Below are 20,669 nucleotides of genomic sequence, written 5' to 3'. Positions count from 1 at the left end.
CCATTTGGACCCCATGGGGGAGTTCAAATGAGAGACGTGTGACTGCCTGCCTGCCTGCCTGCTTGCCTGTTTGCCTGCTGTGGTTATTCTGAGCTATGAGTTTGTGGGTTTTAAGGACCTTACATGTTTTATAGCACACCATTAGCAATATTCCAGTACTATATAATAGCACTATTTCCTAGCTAATCACTGACAGTTGAAATGTCTGGAATGAATCTTTTCAATAATACTTTCAGTTAGAGCCCCTGGATTCTTCCTGACCATGTTACTTGACCAGGAAAAACTCTGTGTTATGCAGTAGTTGTACTCTATCACAAGGACAGTTTTTCTGGTCAGCTCACATGTCGCAGAAGAACTCAGGGGATTGTTTAATCAGGTCCTTGAAGATAATTGGTCGTCAAGGGTAGGTACAGTACTAAGGTAGAGAGGAAAGGAAGCTTTTCAAAACAATTGGGACGCTGTCTTCCCTTCTATTGTAATATTAAAGCTCTACCATTAGATGGCAGCAGTTATCTGCTTTGACTTCTGGACACATGAGGTGAAACACATCTCATCAAACTTTTCTGCAGCCTACACTACAGCTATGGTTAATCCCCAATCGCCTTTTTATCTCATATCTGAAGTAATTCAAGAGAGAGTTAAACTGGAGATGAACGCGTGTGGAGTTTCCATTTCTGTCTGCATGAAGCTATTGTGGGTTATAAATAAGCTGACTGTCCAGTGTTTATTGGAAGGAAAGGGCAACTGATGGTGTGCTCTGAAATTCCCAAATGCCTTCCAGATAATGAATAAAGCTGAAATGACAGTCACAATACCATGATGATGCAACTGCCACCACCACATAAGAACATGAAGTGAACTCAGTGACCACATGAAGGAGTTAACAGACACTGTGGTTGAGCTGAGAGTTTCAATCCCAGATGGGGTGGCACATTTCAACTAACTGTCTCAGTATTCACTAGGCTGTCATAAGAAGAAGTGGAAGATGGCAGGATTCTCACACTTAAAGACATGACTGGAATAACACAGAAAGCAAGAGAAAACCAGCAAAACTGGATTGGAAAGCATTCTGTAAAAAGGGGAAAACCAGAGGGAAGTTGAGGATGTGTTTGTGTTGTACAGCAATGAAGTTGGAGGTGGGTATTTGTGTGTGTGTGTGTGTGTGTGTGTGTGTGTGTGTGTGTGTGTGTGTGTGTGTGTGTGTGTGTGTGTGTGTGTGTGTGTGTGTGTGTGTGTGTGTGCGTGCGTGCGTGCGTGCGTGCGTGCGTGCGTGTGTGTGCGCGCGCGTGTGTGTGTGCGTGCATCTGTCTGTTCCTCTGCCTGCAGCTCTCTGATCTAGACCCCTAGGCTACAAAGGCAAAATGGATTTTGTGTTGACATGAAAATTGACAATTAGTGGTGCAACACTAGAGGGTCGACCCTACAATAGTTATATGTGTAGCACATACAAACACTTGTCATGCACCCAGTATTCATTCGGGTATGCGCGTACTCTAATGCGCGCCACCCGTGCGAAAAATAGGTTTTTAGTACACTTGTTCTGACGTCACTTGTATCGATCTTTTTAGCATTTTCCTTCTCGAGTCGTTCCACATCGTTGTTGTCACCTGCAAATACTAAATACTCACAAGGAATGTAATGCAATATTTGGAACATGTTTCTCCCCTCTAGATACCTAATTACCCACAATGTTTTGAATTTTATCATTTGGTTTTGTGGCTGGTTTCGATACAGTGATTTTTTGCGCGAGTGACTGGCTGCAGTGGAGCGGTTCCTTCAACACAAGCGCGACACTTGGCGATGGAGCTGAAACCACCAGCTACAGAAGCGTAATCTCTTACATTGCCAAAATTACGGGCGGAATTAAATACAACTCTCTGTCTCCGGCCTCTCAAAGGAGAGACAGGAGGTTCATCATGTCTGCAAAAGAGAGATTAAAAGGGAAGGTGACCAAAGACAGCGTTACCTTGCTGCCATGTTTCTATTTCGTTGAGGTAGGTGAGTTAATACAATTAGGAATTAGAATACTATAATAATAATATAATTTAATAGGATATCTATGGTTTTGAATGAATATGCGGTCGCTGACAGCGGAAATGCAACAAAATGCAGCTATATCTTATTGTATGTACCACATTGTCTACAGGTAGCCGGGCAAAATGTGTGTAATTTTCAGTCACGGTGCTGTGCATTGGTATGGCAGTCACGATCAAAGCTAGGATTAATGATGAGGTTGCCATAAAGCTACTTAATCAAGGTTAACGAGCTCTCTTCATGTCTTTCTGTCATTTGTGTCATATCACAGATGCATACAGTGGCGATGATGTAAAGTGGTGAACATGATAGAGAATAAATCATTTTAATTTTGTGACCCGAATAGTCACATCTCTCTTGTTTAATCTCTATTTTATTGATCATATAACTCAACATCCACATAATTTAGAGAATGTTCGTCCAAAACTAGTTGGATTATGCAAAAATGACTCCCAAAGGTCAGGAAGGAAAACTATTTAGCCCTGTTAGTTTTCTCCCACGCAGTGATTATAATGAAACTGCAGATCATGAATATTGATATGCCATGCTAGTTTATGCAGGATTACTCTATTATACAGCATGTGACGCCTATGTAAAATGACATAAGCCTATACAGCCAATGGATTGATAAATGCATTAGCATTTTTTGGTGACTAGAGGCCTAACTGACAAAGACAGTAATGTCATCTGCTGAATCTGGGAGCTCTCCATAGTACTGAAGACTGCTGCGTGGTTTCAATGCATTATTATGAGTTTGATGATGCTCCAACAAATATGTAGGTTTTACCATTCATTATAGAGCAATTGAAGATTAACCATAGATGATTACCTGAAAGAACATCGGGTGGGTCTCATATGTTTTCCCCTACATAGGCTGCATTTACACAGGCAGCCCAATTCTGATATTTTTTACACAAATTGATCTTTTGACCAACCAGCTCTGAAAAAGATCTGAATTGGGCTGCCTGTGTATATGCAGCCATTGAAGGCTATATGGCCTGGTTCTTGGATGTACACATGGGAAAGGGGCATGATGCCCATATTAAGTAGGACAAGCATTCTCAGGGGGCTTCTATAGTGCAGGTAAGGAGGGTTGAAATGCAAACATATGTCATTGACAAGCAAAGGTTCTCTCTTCTTTAAAAAGAAAGGAGGACCAAGGCACTCTTCATATAATAAATTAAAATGCCTTTATTAGTATGGCATGTTCAATAGAAACAAAGTTGTTAAAAACCGACGCGTTTCGGCTGCATGGCCTTCGTCAGGGAGTACAGAAAAGGGAGAATACAATGTCCTCTTTTGAAAGGCTTTTCCAATTAGCCCTAATTAGAAGAGGGAGTGGTTACCAAATTGGACACAACTAGTAAGCAATAATATACAAATGAAAAGGTGAAATACTGTAGCTATGTTATCATGAGCATACAACTCCAAGTTAGAAGCATCAGAACACCCAGAGAGGCAGTCCCAACCCTAACCATGACTGGGAGAAGTGTCCAGAACAAGAAAGCAATATATTACACAGTACACTAGACCACAGCAAAACATGAACAACAGTCCAAACATAGCTGAGGGCAATAGAGCAAAATGTCCACTAGATGACAGCAAATGGACCCATCACGACCCTACAGGAAGGGTGAGAAATCCATATCTTCATTTAAACCAGGGTACTTAGTGGCCTGTAGTTTGTAAATCCATATCTTCATTTAAACCAGGGTACTTAGTGGCCTGTAGTTTGTAAATCCATATCTTCATTTAAACCAGGGTACTTAGTGGCCTGTAGTTTGTAAATCCATATCTTCATTTAAACCAGGGTACTTAGTGGCCTGTAGTTTGTAAATCCATATCTTCATTTAAACCAGGGTATTTAGTGGCCTGTAGTTTGTAAATCCCAAAACTTTCCCTTTGGTTTAACTGTTTAAGACGGTCCCCTTTTCTAATAGAGGCCGGAATATGATCAATACCCATAGCTTGTAGGGAGGCAGGGTTGCCATGGGGTAAGGACTTGTAGTGCCTTGCCATGGGGTAGTCTTCATTGCCTACCCGTATGGCGTACTTGTGTTCCGTCAAGCGATCTTGAAGGCGTCTCTTTGTACGTCCAATGTAGAACACCTTGCACTGTGGACATTCCAGTCTATAGATGACATGAGTGGTTTTGCAGTTAATTAAATGTTAAATGTTACCAGTGCAACCATTGCAGTAATATTGTACAGAAAAAGTATTTTGTTGACACAGCTTCTAAAATGGAGTATTACCTCAAGCATTTTATTAACTGCAAAACCACTCATGTCATCTATAGACTGGAATGTCCACAGTGCAAGGTGTTCTACATTGGACGGACAAAGAGACGCCTTCAAGATCGCTTGACGGAACACAAGTACGCCATACGGGTAGGCAATGAAGACTACCCCATGGCAAGGCACTACAAGTCCTTACACCATGGTAACCCTGCCTCCCTACAAGCTATGGGTATTGATCATGTTCCGGCCTCTATTAGAAAAGGGGACCGTCTTAAACAGTTAAACCAAAGAGAAAGTTTTTGGATTTACAAACTACAGGCCACTAAGTACCCTGGTTAAAATGAAGATATGGATTTCTCACCCTTCCTGTAGGGTCGTTATGGGTCCATTTGCTGTCATCTAGTGGACATTTTGCTCAATTGCCCTCTAGCTATGTTTGGACTGTTGTTCATGTTTTGCTGTGATCTGTGGAATATATTGCTTTCTTGTTCTGGACACTTCTCCCAGTCATGGTTAGGGTTGGAACTGCCTCTCTGGGTGTTCTGATGCTTCTAGCTTGGAGTTGTATGCTCATGATAACATAGCTACAGTATTTTACCTTTTCATGTGTATATTATTGCTTACTAGGTGTGTCCAATTTGGTAACCACTCCCTCTTCTAATTAGGGCTAATTGGAAAAGACTTTCAAAAGAGGACATTGTATTCTCTTTTTTCTGTACTCCCTGACGAAGGCCATGCAGCCGAAACGCGTCGGTTTTTAAACAACTTTGTTTCTATTGAACATGCCATACTAATAAAGGCATTTTAATTAATTATATGAAGAGTGCCTTGGTCCTCCTTTCTTTTTGATGACCAATTTACACCTTTTACCAAAGAGCACCTTCTATCTACCAAAATATACTATAGTGTACCTTAGTAGCGCTTCCCTTCCTCCTCTTTTTACTAGTTCTCTCTTCTTTGTCTGATAACGCTGACTGTTTTGGTTTTACATTTACATTTTTAGTCATTTAGCAGACGCTCTTCTCCAGAGAGACTTACAGTTTGTGCATTCATCTTAAGGTACAGTTGAAGTGGGAAGTTTACATACACCTTAGACAAATACATTTAAACTCAGTTTTTCACAATTCCTGACATTTGATCCTAGTAAAAATTCCCTGTCTTAGGTCAGTTAGGATCACCACTCTATTTTAAGAATGTGAAATGTCAGAATAATAGCAGAGAGAATGATTTATTTCAGCTTTTATTTCTTTCATCACATTCCCAGTGTGTCAAGAGGTTTACGTACACTAAATTAGTATTTGGTATCATTGCCTTTCAATTGTTTAACTTGGGTCAAATGTTTTGGGTAGCCTTCAACAAGCTTCCCACAGTAAGTTGGGTGAATTTTGGCCCATTCCTCCTGACAGAGCTGGTGTAACCGTGTCAGGCTTGTAGGCCTCCTTGCTCGCACATGCTTTTTCAGTTCTGCCCACAAATTTTCTATGGGATTGAGGTAAGGGCTTTGTGATGGCCACTCCAATACCTTGACTTTGTTGTCCTTAAGCAATTTGCCACAACTTTGGATGTATGCTTGGGTACATTGTCCATTTGGAAGACCCATTTGCGACCAAGCTTTAACTTCCTGACTGATGTCTTGAGATGTTGCTTCCATATATCCATATCATTTTCCTCCCTCATGATGCGATCTATTTTGTAAAGTGCACCGGTCCCTCTTGCAGCAAAGCACCCCCACAACATAATGCTGCCACCCCCATGCTTCACGGTTGGGAAGGTGTTCTTCAGCTTGCAAGTGTAACAGTATTGCTTCTGTCCCTCTCCTCGCCCCTACCTGGGCTCGAACCAGGGACCCTCCGCACACATCAACAACTGACACCCACGAAGCATCGTTACCAATCGCTCCACAAAAGCCGTGGCAGAGCAAGGGGAAGAACTACTTCAAGGCCTCAGAGCAAGTGACGTCACCGATTGAAATGCTATTAGCGCACACCCAGCTAACTAGCTAGCCATTTCACATTGGTTACACTCACCCCCCTTTTGACCTCCTCCTTTTCTGCAGCAACCAGTGATACGGGTCAACAGCATCAATGTAACAGTTTTAGCTTCCGTCCCTTTCCTCACCCATACCTGGGCTCAAACCAGGGACCATCTGCACACATCAACAACTGACACACACAAAGCATCGTTACCCATCGCTCCACAATAGCCGCGGCCCTTGCAGAGCAAGGGGAACAACTACTTCAAGTTCCCAGAATGAAACGCTATTAGCGCACACCCCACTAACTAGCTAGCCATTTCACATTGGTTACACAAGCCTCCCTCCTTTTCCTCCAAACATAATGATGGTCATTATGGCCAAACAGTTCTATTTTTGTTTCATCAGACCAGAGGACATTTCTCCAAAAAGTACGATCTTTGTCCCCATGTGCAGTTGCAAACCGAAAAAATGACTTGTCTCATGCACAAAGTAGATGTCCTAACCGACTTGCCAAAACTATAGTTTGTTAACAAGGAAGTTGTGGAGAGGTTGAAAAACGAGTATAAATGACTCCAACCTAAGTGTATGTAAACTTCCCACTTCAACTGTAGCTAGGTAAGACAACAAGATATCAGTCATAGTAAGTAGAACTGTTCATCAATAAAGCAGCTATCAGCAAGGTCAGTTCTGCTCGATAACAACCCAAATGTCCTGCTAACTTGTGAGTGAGAGGAAAACAAGATACGAGTAATGAAAATGGAGAAACCACACAGTGGTGCTCGATGTCTAATTTGAGCACCAAGCAGCGTTCTCTGCTCCATCCTCTACTTCTTCCTCTACCCTCTTTAGCTGAATATGTCGACTGTGTTTGCTATGCTTCAGGAAACATAAAGAACCTCAACAGGACATGAATGCAGGCTAACTCTGTCTAAGTGTGACATCAACAAGAAGGATAGCCCTTGGTAGACAATGGATCTACTCCCAGAGAGAGAGAGAGAGAGAGAGAGAGAGAGAGAGAGAGAGAGAGAGAGAGAGAGAGAGAGAGAGAGAGAGAGAGAGAGAGAGAGAGAGAGAGCGAGAGAGAGAGAGAGGAGAGAGAGAGAGAGAGAGAGAGAGAGAGAGAGAGAGAGAGGAGAGAGAGAGAGAGAGAGAGAGAGAGAGAGAGAGAGAGAGAGAGAGAGAGAGAGAGAGAGAGAGAGAGAGAGAGAGAGAGAGAGAGAGAGAGAGAGAGAGAGAGAGAGAGAGAGAGAGAGAAGAGAGAGAGAGAGAGAGAGAGAGAGAGAGAGAGAGAGAGAGAGAGAGAGAGAGAGAGAGAGAGAGAGAGAGAGAGAGAGAGAGAGAGAGGAGAGAGAGAGAGATGAGAGAGAGAGAGAGAGAGAGAGAGAGAGAGAGAGACGAGAGAGGAGAGAGAGAGAGAGGAGAGAGAGAGAGAGGAGAGATGGAGAAGAGAGAAGGAGGAGGAGAGAGAGAGAGAGAGAGAGAGAGAGAGAGAGAGATCATTGGATTATAAAAGTGTCATACCCTGGGACCTAAATCACTGGCCTCGCTAGCCACCTGATCCCGCGAGCTGCCCTGGTGGCCCAGTCTCTTCTATCATAGGATTGAATAGTAGAGGGTGCAATGAAATACAAAACATTATCTCTGGAAACCATGAACTCAAGTTATGTTGAATAACTTTAAAATAGTGTATGGTCATAGAAATAGAATCACTAGAATGCCATACATCATGGCGTTATTGACTTGAATGGGGATTCCTATGGCTATGGTTAGTATTCGATTTTTGGTACATAACTAGAGCAGAAGTGGCCAAAAACAATGGTTGCTCAAACAGAGCTTTCCAGATTTACTGGAATTGCATTTTTGTAATTTGCCCTTTGGTGGGGGACAACCTGCTGTTCCTCCTTACCTTCAGCCTATTTAGATGGATATTCCTTTACAACTGCTTAGTGACAGGCAAGATGGTCGTGCAGATCATCATTCAGTTATTTGCTTCATGGAGCTCAATTATATAGTAAATGAACTGGTGTCATCACAACAAGCAGAAAGCCTACACATAACCTGGATGTCAGTAATCAAACAGATGCAGGAACAGACTTGCATGATTAGTTCTTATTAAACAAGCACAAGGTTGCAAAGTGCTATCAGTATGGTGGGCAACCAGGCAGCAACCATGTAGCACAGCTCCAAAGGTGTTTGTTTGTGATTAGGTTTATACCAATAGTTTGCTAGGCATTATTTTGATGCCGTTGTTTATGTCCGTTTATTCTTTTGCTCATAAATAGTAGGTCAAAATTCTGGTTTTGGTTGTTTTAGTAGTAGTATTAGTAGTAGTAGTAGTAGTAGTAATAGTAGTAGTAGTAGTAGTAGTAGTAGTAGTATAGTAGTATCATTATTAGTATCAGTAGTAGTATTAGTAGTAGTGTAGTAGTTGTAGTAGTATAGTATTAATAGTACTAGTAGCAGTATAGTAGTAGTAGCAGTACTTAGTAGCATTGTCAGGTGTTGTGGTCATTAGTTGAACCAGTTATTGTAGCATTATATCCTCCTTCCAGACTCCTTCCAGACTCTCCTTCCAGACTCATATCAAACATCTCCAATCCAAAATCAAATTGAGAGTCGGCTTTCTATTTCGCAACAAAGCATCCTTCACTCACACCGCCAAACTTACCCTAGTAAAACTGACTATCCTACCGATCCTCGACTTCGGCGATGTCATCTACAAAATAGCTTCCAATACTCTACTCAGCAAACTGGATGCAGTTTATCACAGTGCCATCCGTTTTGTTACTAAAGCACCTTATACCACCCACCACTGCGACCTGTATGCTCTAGTCGGCTGGCCCTCGCTGCATGTTCGTCGTCAGACCCACTGGCTCCAGGTCATCTACAAGGCTATGCTAGGTAAAGCGCCGCCTTATCTCAGTTCACTGGTCACGATGGCAACACCCACCCGTAGTACGCGCTCCAGCAGGTGTATCTCACTGATCATCCCTAAAGCCAAAACCTCATTTGGCCGCCTTTCCTTCCAGTTCTCTGCTGCCTGCGACTGGAACGAATTGCAAAAATCTCTGAAGTTGGAGACTTTCATCCCCTCAACAACTTTAAACATCTGCTATCTGAGCAGCTAACCGATCACTGCAGCTGTACATAGTCCATCGGTATATCGGCTAAAGCTAACTCTCTCTCCTCTGCTCTCATCCTTCTAGACCTATCGGCTGCCTTCGATACTGTGAACCATCAGATCCTCCTCTCCACCCTCTCCGAGTTGGGCATCTCCGGCGCGGCCCACGCTTGGATTGCGTCCTACCTGACAGGTCGCTCCTACCAGGTGGCGTGGCGAGAATCTGTCTCCTCACCACGCGCTCTCACCACTGGTGTCCCCCAGGGCTCTGTTCTAGGCCCTCTCCTATTCTCGCTATACACCAAGTCACTTGGCTCTGTCATAACCTCACATGGTCTCTCCTATCATTGCTATGCAGACGACACACAATTAATCTTCTCCTTTCCCCCTTCTGATGACCAGGTGGCGAATCGCATCTCTGCATGCCTGGCAGACATATCAGTGTGGATGACGGATCACCACCTCAAGCTGAACCTCGGCAAGACGGAGCTGCTCTTCCTCCCGGGGAAGGACTGCCCGTTCCATGATCTCGCCATCACGGTTGACAACTCCATTGTGTCCTCCTCCCAGAGCGCTAAGAACCTTGGCGTGATCCTGGACAACACCCTGTCGTTCTCAACTAACATCAAGGCGGTGGCCCGTTCCTGTAGGTTCATGCTCTACAACATCCGCAGAGTACGACCCTGCCTCACACAGGAAGCGGCGCAGGTCCTAATCCAGGCACTTGTCATCTCCCGTCTGGATTACTGCAACTCGCTGTTGGCTGGGCTCCCTGCCTGTGCCATTAAACCCCTACAACTCATCCAGAACGCCGCAGCCCGTCTGGTGTTCAACCTTCCCAAGTTCTCTCACGTCACCCCGCTCCTCCGCTCTCTCCACTGGCTTCCAGTTGAAGCTCGCATCCGCTACAAGACCATGGTGCTTGCCTACGGAGCTGTGAGGGGAACGGCACCTCAGTACCTTCAGGCTCTGATCAGGCCCTACACCCAAACAAGGGCACTGCGTTCATCCACCTCTGGCCGGCTCGCCTCCCTACCACTGAGGAAGTACAGTTCCCGCTCAGCCCAGTCAAAACTGTTCGCTGCTCTGGCACCCCAATGGTGGAACAAACTCCCTCACGACGCCAGGACAGCGGAGTCAATCACCACCTTCCGGAGACACCTGAAACCCCACCTCTTCAAGGAATACCTAGGATAGGATAAAGCAATCCTTCTGCCCCCCCCCCCTTAAAAGATTTAGATGCACTATTGTAAAGTGGCTGTTCCACTGGATGTCATAAGGTGAATGCACCAATTTGTAAGTCGCTCTGGATAAGAGCGTCTGCTAAATGACTTAAATGTTAAATGTAAATGGTATATAGCCCACCCAATTTACCTACCTCATCCCCATACTTTTTTCATTTATTTACTTTTCTGCTCTTTTGCACACCAGTATCTCTATTTGCACATGATCATCTAAAGATTTATCACCCCAGTGTTAATCTGCTAAATTGTAATTATTCGCTCCTATGGCCTATTTATTGCCTACCTCCTCATGCCTTTTGCACACATTGTATATAGATTCTCTTTTTTTTTCTTTTTTTTCTCCTACTATGTTATTGACTTGTTTATTGTTTACTCCATGTGTAACTCTATGTTGTTGTCTGTTTACACTGCTATGCTTTATCTTGGCCAGGTCGCAGTTGCAAATGAGAACTTGTTCTCAACTAGCCTACCTGGTTAAATAAAGGTGAAATAAAATAAAAATATCAATCATGATGATCCTCTTCATTATTTTGTTAATGCCAGTATAATTTTAAGCAAGACCGTTTATAGCGCTGGTATATTAGCAGGTTGGAAATTGCATGAAGAAATAACCCATTGACCCATACTGGGTTGGCTCTAAATTCCTTCTGGTTGGAGTCTTAAATTACCTGAATTAGTCTAATTTAGAACTAGTGATTCAATCAGATCAAACGTTAACGGGCAGTAGCCGACACCTGCATAGCTGATGTTTTGGCGGTGTCAGAGGTGTAACTGCGTTGGAGCTGTCAAATCGGGGAGCAGCTGCTTGTCACGAACATACCCTCGTCCCATTCGCGTTACAAGTTCAGAACGAGAAAGTTTAGGCTATATAGAAATATATATTTATTTTTTTAACCTTTATTTAACTAGGCAAGTCAGTTAAGAACAAATTCTTATTTACAATGACGACCTACCCCGGCCGAACCCGGACGACGCTGGGCCATTTGTGCGCTGCCCTATCGGACTTCCAATCACGGCAGGATGTGATACAGCCTGGATTCAAACCAGGGACTGTAGTGACGCCTTTTGCACTGAGATGCATGAGATGCAGTGCCTTAGACCGGTACGCCACTCGGGAGCCCTAATAACGAAGCTCAAATCATTCAACTAAATAATTAGGATTTCTATCAGCCTAATGGAAGTGTAGAATACATCTCAAATTCTAGTTTGCCGGGAGCCCCTTGTGGATTTGACGGCTCTAACGCAGTTCCACCTCCGACATGTGGATATCGGCTAAAGCCGATAGTCTCCATCTTTCAGTGCATGATGGAGAAAGCCTCAGGAGGGAAGAGGGAGGAGTTGTGTAGGGCCAGGAGTTTTTCCTTACGTTGTGACCTGGTGCGAGAAACTCCTGGTGCGAGAAAGTCCCATTTGTGTACATTTACTTTAAAGAGTTCCCTACTGTAACCCCCGTCCCCAACAGAGAACATTGATCTCACTCATGTAAGATCTGTTAATGTAGCTCCTGAAGATGCCTTTGGTCAGCTGTAGTAAGATAACATTTCCCTTCAAATGTTACATTTCCATCGTTTTTGATCGTTGCCCATACGGATCCTCAACAGATCGTATGCTATCTCGTTCTGTTGCTGTTGTAATCATTTGTAATCACCATTAGCAAGAGGCATATGGAAACTGCCTGTGTGATTGCTGTAGAAATTCAGTTCTCACAGAGCACTCAGATAATTGCTTTGCTTTGCTGAGGTAGAGAGAACAATAAATGGAGAATGAATGGAAAATCCACCCTGTGTAACCACTGTGCTTTCATAAGCCACCCATTGTATGTTCTCTATGTTCAGGTCATGTTCTGGAATACACATTGTTTTTGTGCTTGGGTAACAGTTTCAAGTTTCAAGTTTTATAGGTCATATGTACGGGATACACATGGTATACACCGTCCAATGAGATGCTTACTTGCAGGTTCCTTCTCGACAATGCAACAACAATAAGAAAAGATAAGAGTACAAACATAAAGTAACTCAGTTGGTCATCAACAGGTGCTAGGGGTAAAGCTTTTATATAGAGACTTCCATTCTGTTATGTTAGCCATTACAAATATAATTGGGGTCCAATCACTCTTACCACAATTGTGTATAATATAGAACCACTTATTCCTATTGTATCCCTTATGTTTTTAGTTTGCCAAATGAAATTGTAGTGCAAGTTATTAAGTCACTGAATGGTAGCATTTTCTGATCCCTGTCTGGAAAGAGAATTATAGTTTGAAAGTCCTCAGCAGTCAGGAAGGATGAGGATCACTCAGAAAGGATGAGGATCACTCAGGAAAGATGATGATCACTCAGGAAGGATGAGACTTACTCAGGAAGAATGATGATCACTCAGGAAGGATGAGGATTACTGAGGAAGAATGAAGATTACTGAGGAAGGAAGAGGATTACTGAGAATAGATGAGGATTACTCAGGAAGGATAAGGATTACACAGGAAGGATGAGTATCATTCTGGTTTCAGAGCTGGTCATGGGTGCACCTCAGCCACGCTCAAGGTCATAAACGATATCGTAACCGCCATCGATAGGAAACAATACTGTGCAGCCGTATTCATTGACCTGGCCAAGGCTTTTGACTCTGTCAATCACCACATCCTCATTGGCAGACTCGACAGCCTTGGTTTCTCTAATGATTGCCTCGCCTGGTTCACCAACTACTTCTCTGATAGAGTTCAGTGTGTCAAATCGGAGGGTCTGTTGTCCGGGCCTCTGGCAGTCTCTATGGGGGTGCCACAGGGTTCAATTCTTGGACCGACTCTCTTCTCTGTTTACATCAATGATGTCGCTCTTGCTGCTGGTGATTCTCTGATCCACCTCTACGCAGACGACACTATTCTGTATACTTCTGGCCCTTCTTTTGACACTGTGTTAACAACCCTCCAGGCGAGCTTCAATGCCATACAACTCCTTCCGTGGCCTCCAACTGCTCTTAAATACAAGTAAAACCAAATGCATGCTCTTCAACCGATCGCTGCCTGCTCCTGCCCGCCTGTCCAACATCACTACTTTGGACGGCTCTGACTTAGAATATGTGGACAACTACAAATACCTAGGTGTCTGGTTAGACTGTAAACTCTCCTTCCAGACCCACATCAAACATCTCCAATCCAAAGTCAAATCTAGAATTGGCTTCCTATTCCGCAACAAAGCATCCTTTACTCATGCTGCCAAACATACCCTTGTAAAACTGACCATCCTACCAATCCTCGACTTCGGTGATGTCATTTACAAAATAGCCTCCAAAACCCTACTCAATAAATTGGATGCAGTCTATCACAGTGCCATCCGTTTTGTCACCAAAGCCCCATATACTACCCACCACTGCGACCTGTACACTCTCGTTGGCTGGCCCTCGCTTCATACTCGTCGCCAAACCCACTGGTTCCAGGTCATCTACAAGACCCTGCTAGGTAAAGTCCCCCCTTATCTCAGCTCGCTGGTCACCATAGCAGCACCTACCCGTAGCACGCGCTCCAGCAGGTATATCTCTCTAGTCACCCCCAAAACCAATTCTTCCTTTGGCCGCCTCTCCTTCCAGTTCTCTGCTGCCAATGACTGGAACGAACTACAAAAATCTCTGAAACTGGAAACACCTATCTCCCTCACTAGCTTTAAGCACCAGCTGTCAGAGCAGCTCATAGATTACTGCACCTGTACATAACCCATCTACAATTTAGCCCAAACAACTACCTCTTTACCTACTGTATTTATTTATTAATTTATTTTGCTCCTTTGCACCCCATTATTTCTGTCTCTACTTTGCACTTTCTTCCAATGCAAACCAACCATTCCAGTGTTTTTTTTAGTTTTTATTTTACTTGCTGTGTTGTACTCACTTCGCCTCCATGGCCTTTTTATATTTTTATTTATTTATACATATATCTGTTTGCCTTCACCTCCCTTATCTCACCTCACTTGCTCACATTGTATATAGACTTATTTTTTTATTTTTTTCACTGTATTATTGACTATATGTTTGTTTTTACTCCATGTGTAACTATGTGTTGTTGTATGTGTCGAACTGCTTTGCTTTATCTTGGCCAGGTCGCAATTGTAAATGAGAACGTGTTCTCAATTTGCCTACCTGGTTAAATAAAGGTTAAATAAATAAATAAATAAAAATTCTGGAAGGATTAGGATTACTCAGGTCAAGATAAGGATCACTCAGGAAGGATGAAGATTACTCAGGAAGGATTAGGATTACTCAGGAAGAATGAGGATTACTTAGGAATGATGACATTTTGAAGAATAGTGGGTTGTTTTATGGATGGCTTGTCTGACAGCGCTCTAATGTTAGTCTGTTTTCGGTCTGCTGCTTGCCATATGTTCTTAAGACAGCTTCTAACCTTTCCCCCTCTTTGTCTCTCATCTCTCACTCTCTTTCTCTTTCTGTCTCAAATATCTCTCTACCACCCTCCTCTGCTTTATATATCTCTCTCCTATCTTTCTTTTTCTGTCTTCCTCTGTCCCCTCATCCTCATCTCTCTGTCTTCCCTACCACTACCCCTCTATAATCTCCCCTCTCTCCTTCTCTCCTTCTCTCCTTCTCTCTCTCTATCTATCTATCTATCTATCTATCTATCTATCTCTCTCTCTCTCTCTCTCTCTCTCTCTCTGCCTCTCTCGTTCTCTTTCCCCTCCACTCTCTCCCTTTCTCCCTCCCCTCTCTCTCTCCCTCCCGCCCTCTCTCTCTCCCTCCCCTCTCTCTTCCTCCAGCTTCCCATCCTGGCCTCCTCTGTGGTCAGTCTGTATTTTCTGGAGCTGACAGATGTGTTCAAACCAGTGCGGTCGGGTTACAGCTGCAATGACCGAAGTCTGAGCATGCCCTACATCGAGCCCGCCCAGGAGGCCATCCCCTTCCTCATTCTCTTCAGTCTGGCCTTCGCTGGACCTGCAGCCACGGTCAGTGTAACCACAAATCTCATTCCTGTGGTGGAATTATTGTAATCAAAAGGAGAGACTTTTAGATTTCTTCAAAACAATCAAACTTTATTATTTAATTAGTGCAGTAATGGAGCTGGTCGGTAAACACCCCTGGAGGTGATCACTGAGAACTCAATGAGCGGATTTGAGTCACAGCATTTTATAGCAAAATCCATCCTCCTGGATGTTCATGACAAACAACAGATGTATGGAATGGGTCACAAGGTTAAGATTTGTATGAAAGATACTTATAATTCACAGAGGACAGTATCTCATTGTGTAAAGACCAGTGTTTGGCCCTGGAGTCATCTCTCCCTGGTACCTTATAGAACAGAAACATTAACTCATGCTATGGAATCCAGTATCACCCAAAGAGATCGTAAATCTTCTAGAGGCTCATCCTCAGTAAAACACACACAGATGAGCAATCTAACAACCCCTTATTCTATTGCATAAAACAACCATTTGATGCAATAACAGCATTATAACATAATCTTGTAATTTCTACCATAATCCCCTATTTTGAGAATTCTCTCAATTTAAAAGAAAATTACAAGATTTAAGAATTGTTACTAGCATGTAGAAAATGCATACATTCTTCATAAAACAAGAAGCATGAAAGCAATCTCATTGCATGTGTTCCTGCACGTGACCAGCTGCTATAGCACTGGCTCAGCCTCCTCCCAAGAAACTTAGCTCTGACTCCCATTTCAACCTCCAACACATATTCTAACTATTCTACCAATTTGTCTGGGGAGGTCATGATGCACAGTCACCTGCACGAACCCATGAAGAAAAACAAAAGATGCATACAGATTATGAGGTTCAAAGCTATATCTTCATAGACAGTGAAAAGCACATATTTAATGCATAATGCAGTGCATGCAACAATGGAGTTTAATAAAATAAGCTTTAGTTATCTAGCACACTCCAATGGATCAGCATGGTGGAAATAGCTATTTCCATCCCAGAAACAGAAATTAGCATATCTTGTTGGACAAATCCAGGTAGTGACTCCTGGTTTAAGTAAAATGTATTCCGTTGGTGCCTAATGAACATGACCCAAGACAACCATCATGATTCCACTATTATAAAGCAATGCGAATAGATCAAATAGGTTAGGATCAATTTTACTCTCCGGATCAGAGTTCACCCTCTCCATTCACCAGAGCATGCTGAGAATAATGTCAACATCTTTAATTCATAACAGCAGTGTGCTCTTACTCTCAAGGGACCCTAATTGCACTACCAAGGGATCACGTCTAAGGCTTTAGGGCCTGTTTGCTGGCAAACTCACTCAGTCCTGCTTTACTCTCTGTGAGTGTGGATAGTCCCCCTCTAAGGGGTCTATATTTAGTGTACCAGCAAAATTCACTCTTCATATTTCACTTCTAAGGGTTACTCACGGCCAGCATGCCCTTATACTCACTGTGTTCATCCACTTATCAGTGCTCACATCTTATGGTTTATTCATGCTGAATGAGAGTTCACTCCTAAGGATCCAGGGAGAATCCAAAGGGTTTGCTTACAATGTCTGGGGTTCATTCCAAAAAAGTATCACATTTAATAACTTAGCATTCTCATTTTCCTGGATTTATCAGAAGGGTTTTCTCCCAAAAGTATGCTCAGATGTGTTTACTCATGCAGATGAATTCGCTCATAGGCAATGGGATCACTTCTGAGGGAAGTGTATGCTCCCTAGTTTTTTCTTGTAGAGTGGTTCCGCTTTTAGGGTCTAGTTAAGAACAGGTTTTCATTGTTTTAATATTTAATATCTCACTCTTCCAGAAGTGTTCTGCTCTTGGGTGTAGGGGTCAAGTGTCATCATTTTGCTAAAGGTCATGGTTTTGTAATAGTATCTTCTATAATGATAACATCTCTATGTTGTTCTGTCAATGGTGTCTTCTGTATTCTATACACTAGTAATGTGAGAAAACAGCAAACCTTAAGGTGTCTGCGAGACAGTTTCCAATGGACTTTTATGAAAAGTGTTGACCTAAAATATAATGTCCTGATTTTGCTGGTTGATGATCACCCCAAATCTCCATTAATTTGACGTGTTATATTCATACAATTCTCCATTAATTTGACGTGTTATATTCATACAATTCTCCATTAATTTGACGTGTTATATTCATACAATTCTCCATTAATTTGAAGTGTTATATTCATACAAATCTCCATTCATTTGACATGTTATATTCATACAATTCTCCATAAATTTTACGTGTTATTTTCATACAATTATCTATTAATTGGACATGTTATATTTGTACAATTCTTAGCATCACTCTGCTGCTGCTCTCTCTCAATGCTCCTCAGCAAAAATTCCTATGACTGCGTCTCGCTCGGCGACACATTCTCTTTCTCTCCTTCGACTGTTATCACCTAGGCAACCTGCGGGGTGGTGCTTCTTGCAGTGTCATGCCTTGTCTTTCAGGCCCGTACAGTTTGGCTGGCGCTGTCAGCTTCGATTGGACTGCCGCCCACCTAGGGCCACTGTCAGAACTTCAACACAGGCAGACAGAGGGACAGACAGAAAGACAGACAGACAGATTTTATGACTTATAAAACAGCTTCCCAGTGAAGGGTTTTCATGTTTTTGTTTATGCTTGAATGACTTGGTTTTGATGTTTGGTCGAAACCCACAGATTACACTTGGTTTCACTATGTTGCTTTCTTTGACTTTAGCTATGACGACGTTATCGCACTATGACACTGGCTTCGCAGGCAACTTGGATACGGTTCAGATATTTAGCTGCGACTTGTAATCTAATTCCTTTGTTGAGAAGAAATAGGTCACTAGGTCATCTTTAGTATTACACACAAAAACTACAGACAGCTATATAATACAAAGCCATACTAAAAACCTTTCAGTATAATGGCTTTGCCTCTAGCAGCATGTTCTATGATGGTTAATGCAACTCCTATTGCTCTCCTTGAGTCATTAACTTCATATTGGGTCCCTTCTTTAAGAAATGCAGTATCATCTATATAACATCACTACACTGCAGCAGGAGATATGATTGCCTTGACTATATATACTGCCTGTTTCTTCATTAAAGTAAATGCAGGCAATGCCCTATTAAATGTCATGTGCCTCCTACTGTGCTGAACACAGACATTAATCTGTACAGTATAGGCTATACAGTAGTAATTGATCCTAGAATCAAAATAAAAAAACATAGGCTGTTAAAGAACAGTAACAAAATTTGACAATGAGTACTAAGTTGTTCAGAGAGGGCGTGCCTATGTGCCAAGTGAAATCTCACACACTGGTTAGATGGTTCGACCCAGATGTTTAGTGTTTCCACACAGGTCAGTTGTTTCTCCCCAGCAGGTGAGATGGTACGTGCTAGCTGTCTAAGGTTTGTCTCAGCTCTCATCCTGTTGTAACAAATCTCTACCTCAGCATGGCGTCAGGTGTCACAGGCAGACAGTTAGCATAGCTGCCCCACATGCAGACAGTTAGTGTAGTTGCCCCACAAGCAGACAGTTAGCGTAGTTGCCCCACAAGCAGACAGTTAGTGTAGCTGTCCCACAGGCATGCAGTTAGTGTAGCTGCCCACAGGCAGACATTTAGTGTAGCTGCCCACAGGCAGACATTTAGTGTAGCTGCCCACAGGCAGACATTTAGTGTAGCTGCCCACAGGCAGACATTTAGTGTAGCTGCCCACAGGCAGACATTTAGTGTAGCTGCCCCACAGGCAGACAGTTAGTGTAGCTGCCCCACAGGCAGACAGTTAATGTAGCTGTCCCACAAGCAGACAGTTAGTGTAGCTGCCCCACAGGCAGACATTTAGTGTAGCTGCCCACAGGCAGACAGTTAGTGTAGCTGCCCCACAAGCAGACAGTTAGCGTAGCTGCCCCACAAGCAGACAGTTAGTGTAGCTGCCCCACAGGCAGACAGTTAGCGTAGCTGCCCCACAGGCAGACAGTTAGTGTAGCTGCCCCACAGGCAGACAGTTAGTGTAGCTGCCCCACAGGCAGACAGTTAGCGTAGCTGCCCCACAAGCAGACAGTTAGCGTAGCTGCCCCACAGGCAGACAGTTAGTGTAGCTGCCCCACAGGCAGACAGTTAGTGTAGCTGCCCCACAGGCAGACATTTAGTGTAGCTGCCCCACAGGCAGACAGTTAGTGTAGCTGCCCCACAGCCATGCAGTTAGCGTAGCTGCCCCACAGGCAGACAGTTAGCGTAGCTGCCCACAGGCAGACAGTTAGTGTAGCTGCTCCACAGGCAGACAGTTAGCGTAGTTGCCCCACAAGCAGACAGTTAGTGTAGCTGCCCACAGGCAGACATTTAGTGTAGCTGCCCACAGGCAGACGTTTAGTGTAGCTGCCCCACAGGCATGCAGTTAGTGTAGCTGCCCCACAGGCATGCAGTTAGCGTAGTTGCCCCACAGGCAGACAGTTAGCGTAGCTGCCCCACAGGCATGCAGTTAGTGTAGCTGCCCCACAGGCAGACAGTTAGTGTAGCTGCCTCAATGTCAGGCTGTCAGTGTAGCTGCCTCATTGTCAGGCTGTCAGTGTAATTGCCTCATAGGCCCATACTGTAGTTGTTTTAGCTGATTCATAAGCAGAAGGCTTAGGTGGTGGAGCAGCCCTGCATTGACTTTAGCTATCTCTCCTTCCCTAACAGCTGCTGCTATCCACAGGCAACTCATAACTGAGATTATGAATAACTTATCTGTCAGTTAGTGTCATTGCTATTTAAATTCCAGTCAATTCAGGAATGGAATTGCACTCCTATTAATAAATTATTTGGTCCAATTATTCAACATACAGGAATTAAACCCTCACTCTGTCTGTCCTTTCTGTCAAATCTCTCCGTAGATAATGATAGGAGAAGGTATCCTGTATTGCTGTCTGTCCAGGAAAAAGAATGGGGTCAAAACAGAGGCCAATATCAATGCAGCCGGCTGCAATTTCAACTCGTATATACGGCGAGCTGTTCGGTTTGTTGGTAAGTTTTGGTATTTTCTCAATCATGACATTTTGAAAAACATATGGTGTATCTCACTTCACAAAACATACACTCTGTGGGACCTGTGTAGTGAACAGCCACATGTTTTGTATAGTGTTTTGTCTTTT

At 43.3% G+C, this 20,669-nt stretch overlaps 1 protein-coding gene across 3 annotated transcripts in view; it reads left to right on the top strand.

Moving 5' to 3' along the window:
* The first annotated feature begins 953 nt into the window (after positions 1-953).
* The window catches only part of LOC129823920 (phospholipid phosphatase-related protein type 4-like), a 38,152-nt gene continuing 18,436 nt past the window's right edge, over positions 954-20,669 (top strand). The window contains exons 1-3 of one of the 3 annotated variants that reach the window (XM_055883037.1): positions 954-1,136; positions 15,372-15,557; positions 20,412-20,541. In XM_055883037.1, coding sequence (XP_055739012.1) covers positions 1,104-1,136; positions 15,372-15,557; positions 20,412-20,541 — 349 coding nt within the window. In that variant the 5' untranslated portion in view covers positions 954-1,103. Of the gene's footprint in view, positions 1,137-1,703; positions 1,999-15,371; positions 15,558-20,411; positions 20,542-20,669 lie in introns of those variants that run through there. The other 2 variants (XM_055883039.1, XM_055883038.1) reach the window with 2 other exon arrangements.

This window comes from Salvelinus fontinalis, chromosome 26, assembly GCF_029448725.1.
Source record: "Salvelinus fontinalis isolate EN_2023a chromosome 26, ASM2944872v1, whole genome shotgun sequence".
Lineage (NCBI taxonomy): Eukaryota > Metazoa > Chordata > Actinopteri > Salmoniformes > Salmonidae > Salvelinus > Salvelinus fontinalis.
The sequence above is the reverse complement of the archived record's forward strand: the minus strand, read 5'-3'. Positions and strand labels throughout refer to the sequence as shown.